The following is a 27,859-nucleotide window of genomic DNA, read 5'->3' as shown; positions in this document are numbered from 1 at the left end:
AAATGAACTCCCTCCTGAACGTATGGACCCATTAAAATTGAGGTTTAGCCTAACCTTAGGCCATTCCACTCCCTGCCCATCTGCCTGATTTTTATGTTTGCTATGAGTAAAAGATCAGTGTGTAGCCCCAAATATCCTCATGATTGGACTTGGAAATTCAGGAAGAATGATATTGGAGAAGTGATGGCTATGTGGTTACAATGTGGTAACACAAGGTCCAGGTTGACATTTGCTCACTGATGTCAATTTAATTGTCTTGTTGTATTTGTGAAAGGGAGGATGTCCAACTTAATATATAAAAGGTACAGAAATTTATTATTTTATGTATGTCCTGTAGTTGATCCCTATGTTCCCAACAAAAAGGAGTTTTTATTGTAAAGAATAGGATTATAGACCATTGATTTTTTGAAATACATGGATGTATATAAATGGAAACAATGTCAGCTGTCAAGGACTGCACAGTAAGCAAATATTTCCAGGTTTTATACAATCAAAGGTATAAAAGAAAGATATTGGTCTCCAGAAAAAGGGAAAACCTTAGGAATCGAAATGTGTGTCACATGCATTGTCTTGGGTAGTAGATTTACTTTTAAGAAAAACTCCCTCATCCATTGTCCCTAGAGATTTGGGTGCTAAGAAAAATCTCTTCTCTAATTCAGGGTTGTAAGCAACTCTCCCCAGCAAAAGCATTGATGACTTCTAATGAAGCAGAGAGAAATGTCTAGCTTTGGAATAGAGGTTGCCAAATGGTATTCCTGGTGACACATTAGAGACTGGAGGATAGGGCCCCCACAGAAATTGATCCATTTGGGGTGAGCTAGTTAGCAGGTAGGCCATAGAACTTCCCAGTGACATCATCAGTAAGCCCTTCATTGGACAATCTATTGTATCTAAGAGATCCCTAGAATCTTCTGTGATGTCACCAGTGTTGTGGTGACACCAACTGCCTTTGGGATATTCCTTCAGTTCCCTTTGGGTTCACAAGCAGGCATGTTTCGTCAGCTGCTCAGGCCATTTCGGAAGGAAAGTGGAGATCAAGGAGAGACCACACCAAGTCAGAAGGAAGATGACCTCCTGTCTAGTAAAACAGGAAGGATGAAATCATTTTGGGGAAGGCTTGGTGAGCCTTGGCAGAGTTGGGGAACTTCCTTGAGGAGGTAGGTTTGTGATGGGGATTGCATTGAATCTGTAGATCGCTTTTGATAGAATGGCCATTTTTACTATATTAATCCTGCCAATCCATGAGCATGGGAGATCTTTCCATCTTCTGAGGTCTTCTTCAATTTCTTTCTTCAGAGTCTTGAAGTTCTTATTGTACAGATCTTTTACTTGCTTGGTTAAAGTCACACCGAGGTACTTTATATTATTTGGGTCTATTATGAAGGGTGTAGTTTCCCTAATTTCTTTCTCGGCTTGTTTCTCTTCTGTGTAGAGGAAGGCTACTGATTTATTTGAGTTAATTTTATACCCAGCCACTTTGCTGAAGTTGTTTATCAGCTTTAGTAGTTCTCTGGTGGAACTTTAGGGATCACTTAAATATACTATCATATCATCTGCAAATAGTGATATTTTGACTTCCTCTTTTCCGATCTGTATCCCCTTGACCTCCTTTTGTTGTCTGATTGCTCTGACTAGAACTTCAAGAACTATATTGAATAAGTAGGAAGAGAGTGGGCAGCCTTGTCTAGTCCCTGATTTTAGTGGGATTGCTTCAAGTTTCTCTCCATTTAGTTTAATGTTAGCAACTGGTTTGCTGTATATGGCTTTTACTATGTTTAGGTATGGGCCTTGAATTCCTATTCTTTCCAGGACGTTTATCATGAAGGGGTGTTGAATTTTGTCAAATGCTTTCTCAGCATCTAATGAAATGATCATGTGGTTTTGTTCTTTCAGTTTGTTTATATAATGGATCACGTTGATGGTTTTCCGTATATTAAACCATCCCTGCATGTCTGGGATGAAGCCTACTTGATCATGGTGGATGATTGTTTTGATGTGCTCTTGAATTCGGTTTGCCAGAATTTTATTGAGTATTTTTGCGTCGATATTCATAAGGGAAATTGGTCTGAAGTTCTCTTTCTTTGTTGGGTCTTTGTGTGGTTTAGATATAAGAGTAATTGTGGCTTCATAGGAGGAATTCAGTAGTGCTCCATCTGTTTCAATTTTGTGGAATAGTTTGGATAATATTGGTATGAGGTCTTCTATGCAGGTCTGATAGAATTCTGCACTAAACCCGTCTGGACCTGGGCTCTTTTTGGTTGGGAGACCTTTAATGACTGCTTCTATTTCCTTAGGAGTTATGGGGTTGTTTAACTGGTTTATCTGTTCCTGATTTAACTTCGGTACCTGGAATCTGTCTAGGAAATTGTCCATTTCCTGCAGATTTTCAAGTTTTGTTGAATATAGGCTTTTATAGTAAGATCTGATGATTTTTTGAATTTCCTTTGAATCTGTAGTTATGTCTCCCTTTTCATTTCTGCATTGCATTAATTTGGACACACTCTCTGTGTCCTCTCGTTAGTCTGGCTAAGGGTTTATCTATCTTGTTGATTTTCTCAAAGAACCAACTTTTGGTTCTGTTGATTCTTTCTATGGTCCTTTTTGTTTCTACTTGGTTGATTTCAGCTCTGAGTTTATTACCTGCCTTCTACTCCACCTGGGTGTATTTGCTTCTTTTTGTTCTAGAGCTTTTAGGTGTGTTGTCAAGCTGGTGACATATGCTCTTTCCTGTTTCTTTCTGCAGGCACTCAGCGCTGTGAGTTTTCCTCTTAGCACAGCTTTCATTGTGTCCCATAAGTTTGGGTATGTTGTATCTTCATTTTCATTAAATTCTAAAAAGTCTTTAATTTCTTTCTTTATTTCTTCCTTGACCAGGTTATCATTGAGTAGAGCATTGTTCAATTTCCACGTATATGTGGGCATTCTTCCCTTATTGTTATTGAAGACCAGCTTTAGGCCGTGGTGGTCTGATAGCATGCATGGGATTATTTCTATCTTTCTGTACCTGTTGAGGCCCGTTTTTTGACCAATTATATGGTCAATTTTGGAGAAAGTACCATGAGGAGCTGAGAAGAAGGTATATCCTTTTGCTTTAGGATAGAATGTTCTATAAATATCTGTTAAGTCCATTTGGCTCATGACTTCTCTTAGTCTGTCTACGTCTCTGTTTAATTTCTGTTTCCATGATCTGTCCATTGATGAGAGTGGGGTGTTGAAATCTCCCACTATTATTGTGTGAGGTGCAATGTGTGTTTTGAGGTTTAGTAAGGTTTCTTTTATGTATGTAGGTGCCCTTGTATTCGGGGCATAGATATTTAGGATTGAGAGTTCATCTTGGTGGATTTTTCCTTTGATGAATATGAAGTGTCCTTCCTTATCTTTTTGATGACTTTTAGTTGAAAATTGATTTTATTTGATATTAGAATGGCTACTCCAGCTTGCTTCTTCTGACCATTTGCTTGGAAAGTTTTTTTCCAGCCTTTCTCTCTGAGGTAGTGTCTGTCTTTGTCTCTGAGGTGTGTTTCCTGTAGGCAGCAGAATGCAGGGTCCTCGTTGCGTATCCAGTTTGTTAATCTATGTCTTTTTATTGGGGAGTTGAGACCACTGATGTTGAGAGATATTAAGGAATAGTGATTATTGTTTCCTGTTATATTCATATTTGGATGTGAGGTTATGTTTGTGTGCTTTTCTTCTCTTTGTTTTGTTGCCAAGACGATTAGTTTCTTGCTTCTTCTAGGGTATAGCTTGCCTCCTTATGTTGGGCTTTACCCTTTATTATCCTTTGTAGTGCTGGATTTGTAGAAAGATATTGTGTAAATTTGGTTTTGTCATGGACTATCTTGGTTTCTCCATCTATGTTAATTGAGAGTTTTGCAGGATATAGTAACCTGGGCTGGCATTTTTGTTCTCTTAGGGTCTGTATGACATCTGTCCAGGATCTTCTGGCTTTCATAGTTTCTGGCAAAAATCTGGGGTGATTCTGATATGTCTGCCTTTATATGTTACTTGGCCTTTTCCCCTTACTGCTTTTAATATTCTTTCTTTATTTTGTGCATTTGGTGTTTTGACTATTATGTGACAGGAGGAGTTTCTTTTCTGGTCCAATCTATTTGGAGTTCTGTAGGCTTCTTGTATGCTTATTCTTTCTTTAGGTTAGGGAAGTTTTCTTCTATGATTTTGTTGAAGATATTTACTGGTCCTTGGAGCTGGGAGTCTTCACTCTCTTCTATACCTATTATCCTTAGGTTTGATTTTCTCATTGAGTCCTGGATTTCCTGTATGTCTCAACCCATTCTTTTTTTTTTTTTAATTTAGAGAATACTTTATTAGTTTTTGTAATCAAACCCACGTATATAAGTCCTTACATATTTAATACAGTGTGTTACCCCTGTACAAATGGAAAAAACTTAAGTTCAACATTTCTAGACCAATATGGCTGTTAATTTCTGTATAGTGCCAACTCAACACAGTAAACGGGGATACTTTTTTCCAAAGTTGACAGCACAGGTAAAGTTTCAAAAAATTCAAATTATATATCTATATCTATATATATATTTATATTTATATAAAAAGACCAATAATAGCAGTGTGTTATGCATCAACAGCAGCAACAGCTTTTCCAGGTTCTGCAGTCATCTGAACAAAACTGTAGAGACATCCAGCATACTCCATTAAAAAAAAAAAAAAGTAAAAAAACAAAACCGGAGAAAACAGCACAGTTCTGTTACTCTTGTGGTACCTGGCACCATTTTTTTTTAAAATTAGCTTCTCAATCATCATCTGGAAAGAAAACATTCTGAGCAACATCATTAAAAACAGCTCTGATAAAGCACGGTCACTACTACATATCATAAAGCAGGTACAAGCTATTTTACATCCACAGAGGTATGATACAGTACTGTCCTACATCTATAATACTAGAGGATACAATTTAAAAGGCATTATTTGAGACTTGATTCTACTTTTCCAGCAGAGGGCCCAAAGGATGGTGTGACACAGCTTTGTAAAGAAACATACTCTAGACAGGATTTCCTTTCACTAGTGGCACAGTTCTAAGGATTCATTCTCTCCATGAATGTCAGCTAAAACCGTTATTAAAAAAATGAAATATCCCTAGAACAAAACCGTATAACCACCGGATTCACATGAAGATGACCTAGTGGAGACAAGCTGGACCTCACCTTACCAACAAGCTATCAAATCTGTTATGTTTAAACAGTGAGACCTCCAAGGAAGGAGATGCCAAGTAGTGCTTCAAAGCTTCGGACCACAATCAAACACAGCATCCTTTTCAACAGAAGCAGAAGCTCATCTGAATATGCTCATGGATGCTGACATCAACATTTAATCATCTCCTCACTCATCCAGGAAGAGGGGGAGATCAGTTACTACTGTACTTTATTGTGTTCAACCAAATCACCATGTTACAAAAATAGCAAGCTGCCATAATAAAAAATAAGGCTCCTCTATCCAGCACCAGATAGTATCATTTTACTTTCAAGCCTAGAAATTGCACACTTGTATATAAACCAATCGAAGATGAGGATTGAGAGTTCATCTTGGTGGATTTTTCCTTTGATGAATATGAAGTGTCCTTCCTTATCTTTTTTGATGACTTTTAATTGAAAATTGATTTTATTTGATATTAGAATGGCTACTCCAGCTTGCTTCCTCTGACCATTTGCTTGGAAAGTTGTTTTCCAGCCTTTCTCTCTGAGGTAGTGTCTGTCTTTGTCTCTGAGGTGTGTTTCCTGTAGGCAGCAGAATGCAGGGTCCTCATTGCGTATCCAGTTTGTTAATCTATGTCTTTTTATTGGGGAGTTGAGGCCATTGATGTTGAGAGATATTAAGGAATAGTGATTATTGCTTACTGTTATATTCATATTTGGATGTGAGGTTATGTTTGTGTGCTTTCATTCTCTTTGTTTTTTTGCCAAGACGATTAGTTTCTTGCTTCTTCTAGGGTATAGCTTGCCTCCTTATGTTGGGCTTTACCCTTTATTATCCTTTGTAGTGCTGGATTTGTAGAAAGATATTGTGTAAATTTGGTTTTGTCATGGACTATCTTGGTTTCTCCATCTATGTTAATTGAGAGTTTTGCAGGATACAGTAACCTGGGCTGGCATTTTTGTTCTCTTAGGGTCTGTATGACATCTGTCCAGGATCTTCTGGCTTTCATAGTTTCTGGCGAAAAGTCTGGTGTGATACTGATAGGTCTGCCTTTATATGTTACTTGACCTTTTTCCCTTACTGCTTTTAATATTCTTTCTTTATTTTGTGCGTTTGGTGTTTTGACAATTATGTGACGGGAGGTGTTTCTTTTCTGGTCCAATCTATTTGGAGTTCTGTAGGCTTCTTGTATGCCTATGGGTATCTCTTTTTTTAGGTTAGGGAAGTTTTCTTCTATGATTTTGTTGAAGATATTTACTGGTCCTTTGAGCTGGGAGTCTTCACTCTCTTCTATACCTATTATCCTTAGGTTTGATCTTCTCATTGAGTCCTGGATTTCCTGTATGTTTTGGACCAGTAGCTTTTTCCGCTTTACATTATCTTTGACAGTTGAGTCAATGATTTCTATGGAATCTTCTGCTCCCGAGATTCTCTCTTCCATCTCTTGTATTCTGTTGGTGAAGCTTGTATCTACAGCTCCTTGTCTTTTCTTTTGATTTTCTATGTCCAGGGTTGTTTCCATGTGTTCTTTCTTGATTGCTTCTATTTCCATTTTTAATTCCTTCAACTGTTTGATTGTGTTTTCCTGGAATTCTTTCAGGGATTTTTGCGATTCCTCTCTGTAGGCTTCTACTTGTTCTCTAAGGGAGTTCTTTATGTCTTTCTTGAAGTCCTCTAGCATCATGATCAAATATGATTTTGAAACTAGATCTTGCTTTTCTGGTGTGTTTGGATATTCCGTGTTTGCTTTGGTGGGAGAATTGGGCTCCGATGATGCCATGTAGTCTTGGTTTCTGTTGCTTGGGTTCCTGCGCTTGCCTCTCGCCATCAGATTATCTCTAGTGTTACTTTGTTCTGCTATTTCTGACCATGGCTAGACTGTCCTATAAGCCTGTGTGTCAGGAGTGCTGTAGACCTGTTTTCCTCTTTTTCAGTCAGTTATGGGGACAGAGTGCTCTGCTTTCGGTCATGTAGTTTTTCCTCTCTACAGGTCTTCAGCTGTTCCTGTGGGCCTGTGTCTTGAGTTCACCAGGCAGGTTCCTTGCAGGGGAAAAGTTGGTCCTACCTGTGGTTCCAAGGCTCAAGTTTGCTCGTGGGGTACTGCCTAAGTCCTCTCCGCGGCGGCAGAAACCGGGAAGATCTGCGCCGCTCTTTCCGGGAGCCTCTGTGCACCAGGGTTCCAGATGACGTTTGGTGTTTTCCTCTGGCGTCTGGATGTGCACAAAGTGCAGTCTCTTCTGGTTTCCCAGGCGTGTCTGCCTCTCTGAAGGTTTAGCTCTCCCTCCCACGGGATTTGGGTGCAGAGAACTGTTTATCCGGTCTGTTTCCTTCAGGTTCCGGCGGTGTCTCAGGCGCAGGGGTCCTGCCGCTCCTGGGCCCTCTCCTACGGGAACCCAGAGGCCTTATACAGTTGCCTCTTGGGCCAGAGATGTGGGCAGGGGTGGGCAGTGTTGGTGGTCTCCTCCGCTCTGCAGCCTCAGGAGTGCCCACCTGATCAGGCGGTGAGGTCTCTCTCCCACGGGGTTTGGGAGCCATCTCAACCCATTCTTAAACCATTCAGCTATTTTAAAAATAAGAATTAGATTCCTTCGCTTTACCTGAATAGAGGTATCCCCCTGGAAATTTCTGGTTTGTCTTATTGACTTCACCATGATCATGCATGGAATCCTGCAGTGCATCCCTCTGCTGACATTATTTTCCTGACTATATCATGGGCATAGCATTCTTTCAGGATAGATTCCCTCTCAGTGTTGTACACAGTGCTGCATTTCAGAAAAGTCAGTGTATGTTATTTCTTTAGCCTTTTTCTGACTGCCATTGAGGTTGTTTTAATATCACATGAACCCTAATGTGATGAAAAGTTCCTGGTAACTGACCATGAGTCACTGTCTTCTTCTGATGCTTCCAAAGTCTTCTATGAAGGAAACAGCGTAGTTTTAGTGAGGGGCCTATGCTGAGTCAACATAGAGCTTGATGGAGTCTTTTTCTAGAAATCCCTCTCTTGGGAATTTGATGTTTTGTTGTTTAGGCTATCTGTGTAGAACATGTATCTTACTTGTAGGACCAGCAAGTATCTGCATAGAAAGGTTTCCTGAAGTGGAAATGAGTACAGGCCAGGGCAGCACAGCCTGCTTGAGTCTAAAAGACTTGTACACAACACAGCTCCCACTAATTCCTCACTCAACAGGAAATGTGCTGCAGAAAAACAAAGTTTTCATTTGCGCACGCGCGCGTGCGTGCGTGCGTGCGTGTGTGTGTGTGTATGTATGTGTCTGTGTGTGTGTGTTTGTGTGTGTGTATGTGTAGGTGTGTATGTGTGTGTTTGTGTGTCATGTGTTTTTGTTTGTTCAGTAGTGAACCTATGTTTCCCTCTATTTCCAAGTTTCATGAGGAAAATACTCTAAGTGTTCACTTTACATCCTACAAACATGAAATACAGCCGCCCAATCATTTGGCATCTCCATCTAGCTCTGTACAGCAAAAGGATGCTTAAGTTAGTAATTTATTCCGTTTTCAAAAAATTGTAACATATTTATCTTGTGAAATCTGGGGGAGGAGTGGGAAATATGTTCAAGTGAGTCATGTTTCACTGTGGTAACAAATGGTACAGTCCTGGAGCTTACAGGTCCGTTTTCATTATGGTATAGAAGCAGGACAATAAAGACCTTTAGAAAGCTACCCCCCCAAAAAAGGCACAAAAATACCTGTAAAGTTAGATTTTCAAGTAATTAGGGGCAAAACTACTGATCTGCATTGAAATCCTTTGGAGCACATCAAAGGAATGGAGTACAGGGAGGTAAGGGCAAGGCTTCTCTAAAAAATCCATGAGTTTTTGTTCCTTCTCTCTTCTTCGTTAATTGTGAAAGGTCACTGGAAGGTTTTGTCACTCACTGTGTCTTCTCCAAGGTTGTTTTCCACATTGCCTGTTACCATTTCTTTCTAGCTAACTTGGCACAGTACAACTTCCTCTGGGAGTTTGGCTTGAATTTTATTCATTGAGAATTTGAGTTGCTTGGAGTTGTACCATCATCCAGCAAGTCCCATAGCTATGCTGTGGTGCAAGAACAGGGCAGTTTCAGGAGCCCCTTTAGGTACACAAATAATCTAAAGCACTCCCCTATGTTATCTGTATAGCATTCTGCAAGTGCTGTTAATCAAAATCATTTTCTCTGAGTAAAGTTCAGCCTCAATGGGGTTAGGAGAAATGAGGAACTTCAGATGGGTCTGGGAGTGTAAGAACAGGTAGGCCTATGAGAAGTCATGTTCATAAAGTGGAACAGATGTTTTAGTTGACACAGAGATTCCACAACAAGGAGTAGGTGTTGCCATTGCAACTAGGGCACATCAGGGTTGTAGTGGTCCCCAGAGTAGCCCTGAAGGAGAAACCATCCAGATTTCCATCAGCCAAGGAGGGAAAATGTACCATAGGTTGGAGCCCTTCAATGGATTATGACTCAGTGTGAGATATTCCATGTAAGCATTTACTTACTTAATCCAATTATCTGTGACACAATCACATTATAGGGAGAAAAATTATTCATTTGGATTCTGGATATGGAGATTTCCTTTGATCCTGGGGGCATAGCTTTGGGCATGAATTCAGTCAGACTGTGGTAAAGAGAGCTCCTTAAAAGAAGCTGCACACTTTGGGGAAAGTCTGAACCAGTGAACAAGAAAAAGAGTCTAGTCCACCACCAATATATGATCCTTTGCTGGGAAACAAGCCTGCTCTACACAGCCTTGAGAACTTGATAAGCCAGACTGGGCAATAAGCAAGAACCCGGATTCTATGTCATTTCATGAGAGTTCAGTACATCACTGACTGAGCTGTGTATAGGCTACGGGCCACTATGTACATATCTCACTCAACATTTGTTTTTATGCCTCCAGAGTATCCTGGGGAATCATTATATTAAGAATTAACTGGGAAAGTAAACACTTGACTGCAATGTACTATGCTTATATAGTGTGAACACAAATGTATTGTGTGTTTGCAAGTTTGTATTACTGTGTCTGTGTGTCTGTGCATGTGTTTGTGTGTGCACACATGCATGCATGCTTCCATTGACAGTACACTCATCCGATGACCAGAATTAGAGGAAAGAATGCAGGACACTCTGAAGCAGAAAACTGATCACCCAGGAAAGTGACTTGGGAGAAACAATGCAGAAGCATTCTGACATCTTTGAGATCAGGTAGGAACACAGGCAGAAGCCAATTGGATTTCCTGTCCCTAATTAACTACCCTTTTTGGGTGGCTGACCACTGTCATGGTTTTCAGCCTCAGGAAACTAAAGAACTACTCAGAGTATTATTCTGGTACAGTTTATGTGAATTTTGTCCATGAAACAATATGTATGATCCTCAGGATTTCTTTGTATTTTGTACTTCTTTCTTCCTGTGAATGCTCTGATAAGATCTGAGAATATTTTCTCTTCTGTCCTCTCACAAATTGCATTAAAATAACCATAGTCTTACAGGGGTGCTGTTATGTTTCTACATCACAATCACCTTTACTGTTCCATGTGTAGGCTGGAAAGATATGCATGGAGAACATTCTCAGTGATTACAGGATCTATGCAGTGCCCATGGATTTGATGTGAGATGGTTTTTCTGTGTGTTTGCAGATACAGCGATTACAAATGGAACCTACGCAGGTTCCTTCACTAACAAAATAATCGTAACCTTCACTTCAATTCTGGTCATGTTCTCTCTAACGCATCCAAACTGTATTCTAGGTTGGTCAAATCTCTCTTGAACTCAGGTTCAGACATAGTTACAATGTTATTATTCAATATAATATACCTGGACCTTTGAAAAATATGCTCATTTTTTTTAATACTAGTACAGTGTGTAGTTCACAGTCCAGTTTCTAGCAGTTTTTAAAAGCTGAGATATAAATCCAAGCCCAGGTACTCTATGACACTTGGGGATGCGGGGAATGACCTCAGCTGACAGGTCATGCTGGATTGTCCAACTGAATAGAGCTGGTGTTGGAGGGAGAGCTGAATAGAAAATCCCTCAGTAACCCCTTTTTCCCTTGCTCTGCTGGGTCTGAAATTCTCCAGCAGAAACTCAAACATGGTACAGACCAGGACAAGTTCTCCCTTGGAGATAAGTGCTACAGGAGGAGTACTAAGTGTGCACAGCAAATGCACCACTATAGCATCTCATCCCTACTATCCATCGCAATAGTGGCCTGCATTTTCCTCCTTTAGTTTGATTTCTTTGGACTGAATAGACTGTACTTTCATCTCACCTCTCCCCAGAAAGAGTGCACATTTGGAGGGACTCTGAGAAGAGCTGATGCACATCAGTTAAGAGATGGTGGGCATCTAGGAAGAGTCTACCCATTCAATTTTGTACTTGTCCTGATGGGTCATCCAGAAGAATTTCAAGATCAGTCCAGAACCTTGGAAAGACGTTGAGACCAAGACTGTAATGTATTTTATACACGGTATTGGATGGCCTTGTCCTTCATACCCCACTCCAACAGAAGAGACCTCCTTACATTCCGCTTGAAAAGATTATTACCATCAGTAACTGCTTGTCTACTATGTTCCAAGGTCAACCACAGGCTATAAGTCTGTTCTGCAAAACGAGCAACAAAAGAATGTTTAGCACAATTCTTCTGTTTAGATTTTGGTTTGAGTTTTGATTATTTTGGTTCTTTGGTGTTTCTTGTATTCATTTGAAAGTTTGTTATTTATTTGTTTTTGTTTTATTCTTGCAGTTGATTCGCTATTTTGATAAGGATATAGACTGTATACATTGCCTATGTGCATCTGGTTACTATTGAGTAAATTGGATGTATTTTAAATAAAACAGTGATCTCAAACTCTTTACTCTTAAGAACCTTCTTTATTGAGGTGCATTTTCGTGGGAACTGGGCATCATAATTGCTTCCCAGTCAGACTGAGATGCAAAGGCAATTATTCTCTCTGTAGACTGTATTTCCAACTCTGTGAATACCAAGTTCATCATGCAAAAATTACCCACGTTTTATCCTTGTCAAATATTTAGCTACCACTTAATTATGCTCCTCTATGCATGAGAGTGTTGAATAAATCAATGGGATATACATCAGGTTTTCTGTAATATTTCCCAGGAAATAAAAACATGGGATAAGGGAGATTAAAAGCAATCAGGAAGCCAGCACCCAAATTTTGTTTTGGAGAGAGCTGGACACCCAGAAATTTGGACAATCCTGACCACAGGACAGACCGCCACTTCTGCCCACCTCTGCCCACATCCCTGGCCCAAGAGGAAACTGCACAGTGCCTCCGGATACAGGAATATGGGAGCAGTCAGCAACAGGAACCTACTTGGTCCAGTCTGGACCCAGAACTGAACTGAGTCCCGAGAATATTTGAAGAAAACCAAAGGCATAATATTCTGTTTCCTGATTGTGTCTTTTTTTTAAAGCTCTTTTTTTTGTTTTGTTTTGGTTTTTTGTTGTTTTGTTTTTGGATATTTTTTCATTTCCATTTCAAAGGTTATTCCTGTTTCCCTGGAAATTAGACCCCCCCTATACCATCGCACTCCCCTTCTTCTATAACGTGTTCCCTTTCCCATCAACGCCCTTTCCCGACCCCTGACATTCCCCTTCACTGAGGGTCCAAGGTAGACAAGACCAATTTTTCTTCTATTTGTGCCCAATGAGACCATGCTCTATTACATATGCATTTGGATCATGGGTCAGTCCACGTATAGTCCTTGGGTAGTGGTTTAGTCCCTGGGAGGTCTGGTTGGTTGGCATTGTTGTTCTTATGGGGTTGCAAGTCCCTTTAGCTCTTTTAACCCTTTCTCTAATTCATCCATCTTGGGTCCAGTTCTCAGCTCAATGATTTATTACTAGCATTCGCCTCTGTAATTGACATGATTTGTCTGTGCCTTCCAGTAGATCGCTACAGCAGGCTCCTGTCCTCATGCACTCCTTAGCTTCATCAATCTTATCTACTTTTGGTTATACACACACACACACACACACACACACACACATACACACACATATATATACACATATATATATAGATAGATTAGATATATAGAGATATAGATATAGATATATAGATATATAGAGCCTATATACATATGCGGGGCAGTCTCTGAATTGGCATTCATTCAGTATCTGCTCCAAACTTTTGCCTCCATATCGCCACCTATGAATATATTTGTTCTCCCTTTTAACAAGGAATGAAGCATCTGCATTTCAGTGGTCCTGCCTCTTGAGAGGTGAATGCTAGCAGCAAACATTGAACTGAGACTGGGCTTCTCATTGGAGGAAATAGTGAAAGTATTGGAAGAGCTGAAGGGGTTTGCAACCCCATAAGAACAACAATGCCAACCAACCAGAGCTCCCAGGGACTAAACCATTACCCAAGGACTATACATGGACTGATCCATGGCTCCAGCTGCATATGTAGCAAAGGATGGCCTTGTTGGGCATCAATGGAAGGAGAAGCACTTGGTTCTGCCAAGGCTGGATCCGCCAGTGTAGGTGTATATGGGGGGGGGGGCAAATTGGGTGGGGAACACCAATATAGAAGAAGGGGAGGGGGATGGCATAGAAGGCTTATGTCCAGGAAACAAGTAAAGGAAATAACACTTCATTTCATAGCCTATACAGCTGGGTGTGGTCATTGTTTGGTCTTGTCTACCTGGATGGTTAATCCCAAGATTTCCACTTTTCTGTATTTGAAATATGGAAATGAGCTGGAGAGATGAATCAGCAGTTAAGCACAGTGGCTGCTCTTCCAGAGGACCTGGGTTGGAGCCCTAGTACCCACGTGGCAGCTCTCAACACTCATAACTCTAGTGCCAGGGATCTCATGCCCTCTTCTGATCTTTTTAAGCACCAGGCACACACTAGTGCACAGATATACATGCAAGCAAAACACCTGTGGACATGAAAACAACAAACAAATACAAGCGAATAAATAAATCTATGGAAACCACTATATCTCAACAGAGCATAGGTTTGCTACAAACAATAAATGAACTTTTTTTGGTGTCTACAAGAATTTATTCATACTTTCTTAAATAAAAGATGAAAAGGAGGAGGAGGAGAAGGAAGAAGAGGAGGAGGAGGAGGGAGATGAGGAAGATGAGGAGGAGGAGGAGGAGGAGCAGTTAGTGGAGGTGGTAGTGGTGGTTTTGGTGGCCACAGAAGTTATTCATAAACACTGAACAGGAACCAAGACTCCAAAACTTGGGTACTCCTTGTACCCTCAGCCACAGATCTCCGACAGACTCCCACCCTCCCGGGGTTCCTTTTCAACAAGACACCCAGATCAGCAGCAGAGGTACCTGGGGTCAGCACTCAGATTGTGAACAATGGGATGGAAGGGAAAAGTTCAAAAATTGGAGCTGAGAAGGAGAAGGGATGAAGAAGAGAGATCCTAGGATCTAGAGGACAGAGTTGGGCCATAGGAGGGGAAAGTGAGCCAGTATGGGGGTGCCCCCGGACTGCTGTGGCCCATGCTCCCTGGACCCCAGAGAACCCCATGGTTTGTTCTTCAGTCCACTCCCCTACTCCTGAAGCCTCACAGGCCCAACTCCAAGTCCTCCAGCTCCTCCTCCAGAACCTTGTGCCATGTCAGCTTCTTCAGCTGTTCTCTGCTGAACTGCCCGGTCTGGAGGTGTTACTGCAGCTCCTCCACCTATCAGTTTCTTCCTTAGGTTCTTGATCTTCTTGGCTTTCTCTGTGGTGCCAACAGAGTCGGGTGCATGGAAGGCAGCTAGAGATGTGGCTTGGGGGCCATGGTGAGCACTGGGTGTCTGGGCTGAGTCTCTCAGAGACACCTTATCAAGAGTCCTGTTCTGGGTTCGGTCCCCAGCTCCGAAAAAAAGAAAAAAAAAAAAAAGAGTCCTGTTCAAGGCCTCTGCATCTTTCTCCTGCTGCTGCCTCCTCTTCTCCTTCTGCTTCAGGTTGCGTTTGGCTGTCTTGGAGAGGCCTGCTTCACCACTGTCAGGTCTGGATGGGGTGACCTGTGTGGTGGCATCAGGGCTCTGCCCTGGGGGAAGTTCCGGTTTACTCTTGAAAAACTTCACATACTTGTTTTTCATAGGCTGGGATTCTTGGAGCACGTATCCTTCTTTGACCCTCAGCTGCTTGTGCCGTGTCCCATCGGGTCTCTGTGTTGAGGCAATGTAGTTGCCGCCGGTCTCGTCAGTTACATAGGGAGTCACCATCTTGAGAACCCAAACACAATAAATGAATTTCTAGGGGTAAGAAATGGAATTGTCCTGCATTTAAGTTCTTGATAAATGGCAGCATTCATTCCCTTTTAAAATTGCTTTTTAGGTGACCTGGGTTGGATCTGGAATTGTGTTGGGTGGTTTTGAGTTTGAGAACTCAAGTAGACTATGCCTTTTATATGCATCATTGTTGCTGTCTAGTGGATGAGTTAAGTCCATTTTAAACCTAATGCAGGCATGACAAAGTGAGTTTGGAGAGGATGTACTGAGAACAACTCCCTGAGCTCTGGGTTAAAAATTCTAGCTGCCTCCTAGATAACCTACTGTCTCTACAGGGAAGCCTTGCTCAGGTTACCTTCCTAATTTCCACCACCTTATGTTACTGGCATGACGGATGCCTGAAAAACACTTTTCTTCAGCCCAATCTGCTTCTTCCCAGGTGCCAGCTTGTTCTATGTCTAGAAGGCTCATTCATGTTCATCTCCTTTCACTAACCCTGTGTATCCTTCAGAACACAGTTGAGTTCTTCCCAGCATATGGAAATAACACCAGACAATGGAGACTCTAGAGTCAGGAGAACATCTAAGAAGCCAGGGCACTCAGATTGCACAGGATCCTGATAACCATTGGGGAAGACAGGGTGGAAAGACAGATGGCCACTTCTCTATTCTCTATTTGAGAGCACACATGCACTTCATAATTCAGGAGAGACTCTACATGCATACCTGTAAATAGCTCAGCTGATTACTACTAATTGCTGGTTTGCTCTGAGTTAACTTCTAATCCAGGAATACCTCAAGAGGAATACAAGGTTTGGTGGCCTTTGCCTATTCAAACCCAGTTGCAGAAATACCAAGGAGGGAGAGCTACAGGAATATTAAATACAGAAGCCCCTAGCATGAATCTCAGGAACAAGGCAGCCGCCTGACCAGAGGAGAAAGCCTGAGCTTTGAAATGAAGGACTTTGCTCCCACCCATTCCTGGCTGGAGATGAGATGGAAGGTAGGACATTAATCTCAGATAAGACATTAATCTCAGATCTCTAGCTCCCAGAGCATAGCACAGCGTCAAGGTTCAGTTCTTTGTTAGCTATTGTTTTCTTTCATGCTGCTTTAGGATTATTTCTTTTAGTTTTCTTTCCTTTTCTTTTCTCCCTTCCTTCCTTCCTTCCTTCCTTCCTTCCTTCCTTCCTTCCTTCCTTTCTTTTTTAATACAGGGTTTCACTGTGTAGCTCTGGTTCTCTGGGAACTCGATCTGTTGACCAGTATGGCCTTGAACTCAGAAAGATTAGACTCACAGATTTCTAAAATCCTGTTGGAGACTGGATACCCAATTTCAGACCAGATAGCCTGTCTACAATCATGGGACTGAACACAGAGCTACAGGCACAAAGTAACCTCTAGAACCATAGAAAGGGAGACTTGAGGCCTGACAGTAACCTTTGGCACCTCAGACTTCAGGATTTCATACCCACATGGATGTCAGATACCACTGGAAGCAACATTGCAGTATTTCGAGGGAACCCTGAGCAAACTGGAACCAATCCTCAGGCCCTGAACTGACCTCTAAGGCCACTGGGCTGGAAATGTGGTTGCAAGGTACTTTCTGGTCCTGTAGGAATGGGGAGTTTGGATCCAGGACTGAGTCCCACATAAGCTGGAGGCTCAGTCACAGGCACACTCTAGACATCAGGCATTTCTGGAAAAAATAATTTTTCACCTGTCCATGTACTGATAAACTCTGAGGCCGACTTCATATTTTCCCTTGAGTATCCACCAGGAGTAGTACATGTGGATTATGATAGTGGTTCTGTTTTTAGTTCCTTCAGTAACCTCCATATTATTCTCTACAGCCATTACATTCCTATCAGCAATATAAACCTATATCTATTTATTTCTGTATTAAAAACCAAAAACACAAATAGTATTTGGACGTGTGAGTGATATTTATGTCAGGGAATATGTGTACCACAGGGCAGAGCTGAGGGTCAGACAGAGTCTGTATGAATTGGTTCCTTCTCCCACCTTTACATTAGTTCTAGGTATTGAACCTGGGTCATCAGGCCAGGATCTAAGTTTCTTTACATACAGAATCATCATTTTGCCTGGGGTGACATGGAATTTCAGTGGACTTTCTAGTTGTATTTCCTTGGTTGCTAAAATCACATTTATTGGTTTTCTGTACATCTGTTTAGCAGTTGAGGGCTGGAAGTGTGGCTTAGTGGTAGAATATTTACCCAGCATCCAGTTCTGGGTGCAGGCCCAAGTAATGCACACACCCTCACACACACACACACACACACACACACACACACACACACACACACACACACACGCACACACACACACACACAGAAACACACACATGTTCGCGCATGAGACACAGAGTCACAAAGACACAGAGAGACAGAAACTGACAGACTTACAGACAGACAGAAATTTCTATTCAGATCATTTGCTCATCTACTAATTATATTGCTTATTAGCTATCAATGTTTTATTTTAGTTTTGTTTTTAGATAAGATCTTACTGTAAAGCCCTAGATGGTCTAAAACAAGCTATGTAAAGGAGGATGGCCTGACCTCACAGAGTTTTACCTGTTTATGGTGACTCAAGTTAGGATTAGAATGTGCCACACTGTCCTTCCCTACTTTACTTCTTTATAGGATGTAGATTTATTCTGGGTTAGATGAACGATTGAGCAAAGATATCCTCTCAAGAATACTTTGGGGGCTTAAGTTACAGTCTTTGATCCATTTTGAGTTGATTTTCATAGAGCAGGAGGGACGGGGATCTAGTGTTACTCTTCAATGTGTAGCTACTCAATTTGCCTGACATCACCTGTTTAAGAATACCTTTTCTCCAACACACATTTATTAAGTAGGAATCAGATGGCTGTGACTACATGGCTTATTTCTCAGTCCTCTCTTCTATTCCATTGACACATAATGTATGTGTTTCTACAAAATCCTGTCTTTTGTTATCCCGACTCTGTCTAATTTTGAAATTAGGTAATGTGGTACAGGGAGCATTTGTGGTTTTGATCAGGATTCTTCTGGCTATTCAATAGAGTCTTAACAATAAAAGAAAGACATTCAATATTGATGTCTAGCCTGTATATCAGTGCTTCTCACCCTTCCTAAAGCTGTAGCCCTTTAATGGAGTCCTTGTGTTGTGGTGACCCCTAACTATGACATTACAAAGGGGCTGCAATCCACAAATTGCAAAATGCTGCTCTACACACATGCACACACATGAGCTCACTCTCCCGAAGGTATAAATGGACTCTCAATAATAAGTACATCACACACACACACACACACACACACACACACACACACACACACACACACAGATATAATTCAACAGTGCATCTGTCCCATCTTATCCTTGTTGGAGAATTTGGACACTTTTTTTTGCTATAGCTTCAATATCATTTCTTCTTAAAGGCATATATTTGGAACAATTTAGTGTGCATCTCTGGCTATCCAAGAACTCACTGTGTAGACTAGGCTGACCTAGAACTCACAGAGATCTCTGGGCTTCTGCCTTCCAAATGCTGGGATTAAGGTATGTGTGTCACCAGAATCAATATCATTGTTTTTTACATTTCATTTAAGTGTTTTTATATCCTGCAAAAGGTTATGAGTCATGAAGTGGGTGCTGAGACTTGAACTTGGGTGCTGTGGATGAGCAGCTGGTCCTCTTAACCACTAAGCTATCGCTCCAGCCCCTTACATGATTTTTGGTCAAAAGAATAAGATATGAATTATATATTTCTCTCTGAGTAGAAACATGACAATCTGAATTATTCAAGGCCTATAATATAGATACATACCCTTGGCTCCTCCCATAAAATTAATTCAGATGGGCTTGTCAATCACATGGACAGAAAACAAACTTCAAAAACTATAACCTTGAAACATAAGTCATCTAAAGACTTTAAAAGGGTACAAGAGATAACTATCCCTTCGATGATCAAGGGAGCCCCTCCCTTGATGCAGCTGCTTACAGATTGTCCTGGTTAGATTTATTTTTTCTTTTTGTTCACCTTGGCAAAAACCAGGATCAACAGGAAAGAAGGAACTTCTCTTGAAAAATTCTCCCCTTAAACGGGCCTATACAGAAGTCTGTGGAGGAATTTTCTTGATTAAGGACTAATGCAGGAGAGCCCAGCTTACCGTGGGTGAGGCCACCTAGATAGGGGTTATTGTGTAGTATAAGGAAGCAAGCCATGAGCAAGAAGCCAATAAGCTTTCTTTTTCTCCCCAGCCTCTGTTTCTGTTCCTGCCTCCAGGTTCCTGTCTTGAGTTACTGCTCTGTCCGTCTTCCATGGATGATGAAGGACAAGCTTTAAAATGAAATAAACCTCTCCCTTCCACCTAGCTTTGGTCCTTGTGTTTATCATAGCAACAGAAATCCTGACAAAAATTCACCTTCACTAAGTCTGACATCTTCACAAGTTCTAACTCAAAAACTGTAATTTTTATCATCCTGACCCCTCTACATCACCCCTTATAACTACTGACAAGATTCCTAATCTGTTGGCCATAATATTGGGAGCATTCCCACTCTCTCTGAAGACACCCCCACCCCCACCCCCCTACACACACCAATGCATCTGATTTTGCAAGCTTCCATATTGAACCTGCCTGCTTTCTTGGTCTCTAACTTGGAAGACATGTCCCCCCAGCCACCAGTCACCACCCACCACTACCTACCCATCACCCACCCACCCCCTCATCTCCCATGCCCCTGAATATTATTCTGCAGGTCTCCATGCTGAACCTGCTTGATTTCTTTATATCTAACCCTGAAAGCATGGGTTTCTTTCTTCTTTTGCCCATTTCTCTCCTGCCAGTTGAGGAAGTTCTATGGTGCCTGCCTTGTTGATACTGTCCTCTCAAACCCCATAAAATTGGCCTTCCGCTTCCTCTTGAGTTTGTTAAGTTCTTTTATCTATGAGATGAGGAGCTCTCAGAAAGGCAGCCTGAATTTCCCAGTAATGATCATAAAGAAATGAAGACACAATGGAGCAGCAAATGTGTTGTTGCTGCTGCTGCTTCTGCTGTTGTTTTGTTTTGTTTTGTTGACATGGTTGTGATAAAGAGTGTACAGGCATGAGGTCAGCTTAGATCAGATGATAAAAGAATAAGTGGGATCCAATGGGGAATTTAGGAAGGCTTGCATCAAATTTAGTAAGTAGTTTTCTCCTCTGTGTCCCTGTGTTTGCCAGGATGAGGTTGGTCCTTTTCCCCAGGAATACTAAAGGAACTAACTTCTCAATGATAGCCACTTCTCAAATGCCAGCACACCTCAGCAGTGAGGGGACAGAGACACAACTCCATGCTGCTGACCTTGGTAACTTGATGAGTTCCCTGGGAATTTTAGGAACCTTGACTAAGGACAAACCAGGATTCACAGCTTCAATAATAAAAATAATTTTGGGTTTAAACAGTTTATAAAGAAGGGTTGGAGACTTTTATTAAACATATTTCATCATGGGCTTAATCATAAGACTTAACAGAAAGAGACACGCTCAGAAGAAAGTACACAGGAGAGTACAAATGTGGGTTTCTAAAAGAGAGCAAAATGTACCTAGGTGTGGGAACAGTCTCCCCAAGGGAGAGGAACAACTGATTGTGTGAGCATTAGCCATATGGTCAAGTTTGGTGGTTCGTGGGTGTTTCCTTCTCCAGAGAAGAAGCTATTTCTGCAGAGAAATAATTGACTGAGTAAAACTGCAACCATGTGGAGACTTTGGGATGCTGCCGACCAGGAAGCTAATTCCCTTACCCTAAGCTAGCTTTAGTGTCTTGAATTCTGAGCCATTCCTTGCCCACTTCTATTACTGAAACTATAACAGTCTCATTCACAACAAAAGTCTCTGCAGAGGGAATGGGGTCAGTCCTCCCACTTACAGAGGAAGGGAGACTTGGCTAGCTAGTTCTGTGTCAACTTAATACAAGCTAGTATTATCTGAAAGGAGGGAAACTCATTTGAGAAAATGCCTCCATAACATCTGACTGTAAGTTATTTTCTCAATGACTGATATGGGAGGACCCAGCCCATTGTGGGTGGGGCCATCCCGGAGCTGGTGGGCCTGGGAGCCAAAAGGAAGCACGCTGAGCAAGTCATGAAGAGTAAGTCAGTAAGCAGCACCCCTCCATGGCCTCTGCAGCAGCTCCTTCCTCCAGGTTCCTGCCCTGTTAAGTTCCTGTCCTGGCTTCCTTCATTGATGCACTATGAGGTGAAATCCCTTTCCTCCGCAGATTGCTCTCCTTGTTGTTTCAGCAAGGCAGTGGTAACCCTGACTAAAACAGTTTAGTTCAGTACAGCCTTTGTTGTTACCTCAGACTTTGTGTGCTTCCAGAATCCATGTTCTTAACCATACAGAATACTGGGATAAAATTAACCACTGTGTATAAAACTTTCCACTCAAAGATAAGGAATATGGGAAGAGGCAGACAGCACAAAATGGCTAAAACCAGGAACTAGCAGACCTGCACTGTCCACAGGAAACCTCAGTCTTGATTCCCCTGGTAAACAGAGAGAAGCCTGAAGCAAGGAGGAGGAATCAGAAAGGACCTAGGAAGCTCTTTCAGGAGCTGTGTAAGCTGACAGGATTCTTGTGTGTAGGTTCAGCTGCCCTTCCTTCACATTCCTTTCCATTTTCCTGAACCCACACCACTCTGCCCGGGAAGGATTTCCGTGCTAATCATTCTGTCTGAGAGTGCATGGACTCACTGGGCTGCTTCCAAGGGCAACACAGGAAGAATATACAATTTATCACACACTGCTTTGCTCCTCTCTAAGAAAAAAAGAACAGAACAGTGTGATATAGGTTAAAGGAAAGGTCTTAAGAGGTAATAAATGGTTTTCTGTGAAGTTTTTTCCTTAAACTGCCTTTTACAGAACAGCAGGGCTCCCCCACACTTCCCAGGGGCTCCTTAGAACATTTCTTTCTTTTCATTCCTCAGTTGGAGTTGAGGGAGGGTTGGGAAGGCTCTCTTCATTGTCCCTTCAGGGAGCCCAGCAGGAGGCTCTGCTTTCCAGAGTCACCAGAAATGGCATGCATCACCAACACTGAGCCAGGAAATGGAGACAGGAATTCAGTGTGCTAGCTAGCTGGTGGCCCTAGAGTAAGTCTCCAGTCAAAAAAGCCTTATGAGTAGGGCTCTGCAACAGGACAAGCTTGGGAGCCACTTGGTAAAGCAGAGAAGCCTACTGGAGGAAGGAACCATGTCACTAGTGGTTCATGGATCCCTTTCCTCCACAATGGAAAGACACTGGGGAGAAACATAACTTTCTTCTATGAAAAGGCATTGTTTTAAAGGTTAAGCAAAAGAAAAAAATTAGACCAGCACCACATAATGGAAATAAAATACAAATCACATTTGTGATTTCAAATTTTCTAATAGTCCTATATTTTAAAAATAATAGGTCAAAAGAAATGAGTGAAATTTGAGTCATACATCATGGTTCTAGTCAATGCATTATCATTTAACATATAATCAGTATAAAGACATTTACTAATGATGTCATTAACACTGATGTATTTCATATTAAGCTCTGTATTCTGATGTGCATTTTACACATACAGCTATTGGCACAAAACAAAGCACTTGCTTCGAAGAGGCTAAGAGTCAAATAACTGTGACCAGAAATGTGGATTCAACTTGCTGGATATATGATGAGAGAGAGAGAGAGAGAGAGAGAGAGAGAGAGAGAGAGAGAGAGAGAGAGACCAGCCAGAGGCATTTAGAAGAGTCCAGAGCAGAAAAAGAAAGCTGTAAACTGAACATGGTCAACATTCTGGACAGGGCCAAACTCTCTGCAGGAACATAGAGAACAGAGAAAACAGGGAGACTAGTAGGGTTGTAAAGAATTTGACTGGCTGGGGTCAGGGAGCCTGTGAACTGAGGAGGCTGGGATGCTGGCTTGGACTCTGAAATGTGCACTAGTACTGGGTACCTGTAACATTGAAGAAGCCTGGATCTCTCACATGGTAATGGGAACCACAGGCACCCATGTGTCCCTTCTGCTGGGTAAGGGGAACAGAAGCTAGTTTCACATGTTCCAGAGGAATGCTGACTCTTACCTGACTGCCATAGGCTGAGCTCATTGGACTGCCTCTTGGGATTCGGGGAACTGGAGTTTCTTTTGGACCTGACACTAGAGGAGTAGTCCCATGATCTTTTATAATAATAAAACAAAAAATAGTTCTGAATTAATTTACTAAGTGAATTAATAAGGAAATTAGGTTAAATTAGCTAATACCACAGAAGGGAAATCTCTGGTACAGGTTTCAGATGCTGTCAGATGACATTTGCACCTTTAGGGTTGTTGTGATCTAAGTTAGAACATCTCAAACATTTTACATAATAGTCACAAGAATGAGGGCCCATGGCTCGCCGAAGAATGATACTCGGACTCAAATAGTATGAAAAGACATTGAATGTTTTATTCTGCAGAAGTCCAGCATGCTGGAGTCCCTCATTAGCAAGTCAGAGAGACCACCAATGAGCTTGCAGGCCTGTTTTAAGGTACATTAGGGAATTCTGGGGTAGGTGACTATACTGGCTGGTTTGTGTGTCAACTTGACACAAGCTGAAATTATCACAGAGAAAGGAGACTCAGTTGAGCAAATGTCTCCATGAGACCGATCTGCAAGGCAGTGATCTCAACTAGTGATCAAGAGGGGAGGATCCAGCCCATTGTGGGTGGTGCTGTCCCCGGGCTGGAGTTCTTGGGTTCTATAAGAGAGCAAGTTGAGCAAGCCAGGAGAAGCAAGAAATTCACCATGGAAATTATATTCCGTTTGTGAAAAAAATTGATATATCTTTAAATATACACTTATTACAAGTGTGTCCTATTGGGAACTAACTGAATTTGCCAAAAAACGGAGATTTTGTTCTTGAAAATTTTGCTTTATCATGAAAACTACACTTATTACAAGTGTGTGCTATTGGGAACTATCTGAATTGGCCATGGAACTTAGAGATTCCGTTCGTGAAAATTTTGCTATATCTTGAAAAGTACACGTATTACAAGCGGGGCCAATTGGGAACTAATGGAAATCTCCAAGATAGTGAGACTCCATTTGTCAAAATTTTGCTATATATTGAAAAGTACACTTATTACAAGCACATATTGTTGGGAACTAAGTGAATTTGCCATTATATGGAGATTCTGTTCGTGAAAATTTTGCTGAATCTTGAAAATTACACTTACTACAGGCGTGTCCTTTGGGAACTAACTGAATTCGCCAAGATACTGAGAGTCTGTTCATGAAAATTTTGCTATATTTTGAAATGTACATTATAACAAGCGAGGCCTATCGGGAACAAACTGAATTCGCCATGGAACTTAGATTCTGTTCGTCAAAATTTTGCTATATCTTGAAAAGTACAATTATTACAAGTGTGTCCTTATGGGAACTAACTGAATTTGCCAAGAAACTGAAATTCCAGTCGTTAAAATATTGGTATATCTTGAAAAGTACACTTATTACAAGGGCATCCTATTGGGAACTAACAGAATTCACCAAGATACTGAGTTTCCATTCGTGAAAAATTTGCTATATCTTGAAAAGCACACTTATTACAAGTGGGTCTTATTGGGAACTAACTGAATTTGCAAAAATACTGAGAGTCCATTCGTGAAAATTTTGTTATATTTTGAAAAGTACATTATTACAAGCGCGTACAATCGGGAACTAACTGAATTTGAAATGGAACTTAGATTCTGTTCGTGAAAATTTTGCTATATCTTGAAAAGTACATTTAATTGTCCTTTTGGGAACTATTATCTAGTTCCATCCATATGCCTATGAATTTCATGATGTCATTGTTTTTAATAGCCGAGTAGTACCCTATTGTGTATATGTACCACATTTTCTGTATCCATTCCTCTGTTGAAGGACATCTGGGTTCTTTCCAGCTTCTGACTATTGTTAATAAGGCTGATATGATCATACTGGAACATGTGTCTTTGTTATATTTTGGAGCATATTTTGGGTATATGCCCAGGAGAGGTATAACTGGGTCCTCAGGTAGTAATATGTCTAATTTTCTGAGGAACTTCCAGACTGATTTCCAGAGTGGGTGTACAACTTGCAATACCACCAACAATGGAAGAGTGTTCCTCTTTCTCTACTTCCTCGCCATCAACTCTTGTCACCTATACTTTTGATCATAGCCATTATGACTGGTATAAGGTGGAATCTCAGGGTTGTTTTCATTTGCATTTTGCTGATGACTAAGGATGTTAAACATTTCTTTAGGTAGTTCTCAGCCATTTGATATTCCTCACCTGAGAATTCTTTGTTTAGCTCTGTACCCCATTTTTAAATAGGGTTATTTGATTCTCTGGAATCTAACATATATATATATATATATATATATATATATATATATATATGTGTGTGTGTGTGTGTATGTGTGTGTGTGTGTGTGTGTGTGTGTGTGTGTATGTAATATTAGCCCTCTATCAGATCTTTCCCCAATCTGTTGGTTGCCATTTTTTCCTAATGACAGTGTTCTTTGCCTTATAGAAGCTTTGCAATTATATGAGGTCCCATTTTTTGAATCATGGTCTTAAAGCATAAGCCATTAGTGCTTTGTTCAGGAAATTTTCTCCAGTGCCCATATGTTCTAGGCTCTTTATCACTTTTTCTTCTATTACTTTGAGTGTATCTGGTTTTATGTGGAGGTCCATGATCTACTTGGACTTAACACTTTGTACATGTCTATCAGAATAGATCAATTTGCATTCTTCTACATGCTGACTGCCAGTTGAACCAGCACCATTTACTTAAAATGCTATCTTTTTTTCACTGGATAATTTTTCAAAGATCCTTTGTCAAAGATCAAGTGACCATAGATATATGGGTTTATTTCTGGATCTTCAATTCTTTTTCATTGATCTCCCTGCCTGTCTCTGTACCAATACCTTGCAGTTTTATCACCAATACTCTGTAATACAGCTTGACATCAAAGAGGGTTATTCCTCCAGAAACTCATTTATCTTTGAGGATAGCTTTAGGTTTCCTGAGTTTTTTGTTATTCCAAATGAATTTACAAACTTCTCTTTCTAACTCTATGAAGAATTGAGATCGAATTTTGATGGGGATTGCGTTGAATCTGTAGACTGATTTTGGCAAGATGGCCATTTTTACAATATTAATACTGCCAATCATGAGTAGGACAGGTGGATATAAGTCATAAGTACAAAAGAACCATACTATAATCAAAGGCCCAAATAAGCCCAAGGAAGGAAGGCTGAATCTTCCTCATAAGGGGAAACATAGATATAAGAGGTAGGTGGAGGGAGGGATGTGAGTTGTAGGGGTGATAGGGAAAGGAGCAGGATACAGGATAATCCAATGTGGGGAGGGCAGGGCAGAGAGAATGGAAATAAGCAGTGAGTTGGGAGCAACTGCTAGATCAAGCCAGTGACCTATGATGAAAGGAGGCCCTTGGGGGCCTACAGAGGGCTACTACTTCTAATAGTAGGTAATGTGGACATAGCAGTGGCATTTGCATGTTGCTAGGAATGACTCCCAGTGGAGGAATAAAGATAGCAACCCCCCACAAAACGTTTGACCTAAAAGGTGTCTTGCCTACAAGATATGCAGGGACGAAGAGCAGTTTCTGAGGGAATGGCCAACCAATGACTGCCCCAAACAGAGTCACATCCCATGGGCAAGAAACAAGAAGCAATCCTTGACAATATTAATGATACTGTATTATGCTTTCAGACAGGAGCCTAGAAAACCTGTCTTCTGAGGGGCTCCAGTCAGCTGTCAGTGGAAAGTGATGCAGAGAATCACAGACAAACAGATGGAGCTCAAGGAGTCTGGCAGAAGAATTGAGGGAAGGATTGAGGGACACAAGAGGAACGGGTTTCAACTATAAGACCAACAGAATCAACTAACCTGGACCCTTGAGAACTACTGGAGACTTAATTACCAACCGTAAGAAACAGATATGCAGCTTGCTCTTCATGTGGGTATCCCAAGAACTGTAGCTGGTGCTGTCTCTGAAACTGTTGCATTCCTATCTGCAGATCCCATTCCCCAACTCTGTAATGGAGGTTCTGTTGTTAAAGTCTTGTACCCTAATTGGTTCTTGATTTTTCAATAAAGAAGGCTGGGAGTCAATTGCAGGGCAGAATGTACAGACAGGACTTCCTGGTCTGAGGGAGAAAGGAGAGGCAGGCAAGGAGAGAAGGCTGTTCTGTCACGCTTTGGATGAAGAAGGCAGCAGTCACTTAAAGCCTTCATGGGAGAGGAGGAGAGCTATGGCCTGTGGCCTCTACCGTAGTTGGGTGGCCAAGGGTGTTTGACAGGGGCTGAGTTTGACTAGCCAGTGAGTTTAGGGAAAGCAAGAAACAGAGATAATGTGGTTAAGGAAGGCTTGTTTAGGCAGCCTCCTATCTGGGCTCAGGAATTCTGCCACAGAAGTCAAGCTGTGAATTGACAAGTTGTA

General features: G+C 41.3%; 1 protein-coding gene and 1 long non-coding RNA gene across 2 annotated transcripts; one reads left to right on the top strand and one right to left on the bottom strand.

The window, feature by feature from the left end:
• Nucleotides 1-446: 446 nt before the first annotated feature.
• On the top strand, nucleotides 447-27,531 carry LOC134479642 (uncharacterized). Its single transcript, XR_010053185.1, has 2 exons — nucleotides 447-1,157; nucleotides 27,130-27,531. It is a non-coding gene; the product is annotated as an uncharacterized LOC134479642 (long non-coding RNA).
• Nucleotides 14,639-15,396, bottom strand: LOC134479641 (partner of Y14 and mago-like). The gene is given in 2 exon segments (XM_063264395.1): nucleotides 14,639-14,832; nucleotides 14,834-15,396. Coding segments are annotated over 2 exon segments (648 nt in total). The 5' UTR covers nucleotides 15,364-15,396; the 3' UTR covers nucleotides 14,639-14,714.
• Nucleotides 27,532-27,859: the final 328 nt, after the last annotated feature.

The sequence above is a fragment of the Rattus norvegicus genome, chromosome 7, assembly GCF_036323735.1.
Source record: "Rattus norvegicus strain BN/NHsdMcwi chromosome 7, GRCr8, whole genome shotgun sequence".
In the NCBI taxonomy this organism is placed as follows: domain Eukaryota; kingdom Metazoa; phylum Chordata; class Mammalia; order Rodentia; family Muridae; genus Rattus; species Rattus norvegicus.
This window is presented reverse-complemented; position numbering and strand designations above follow the sequence as displayed.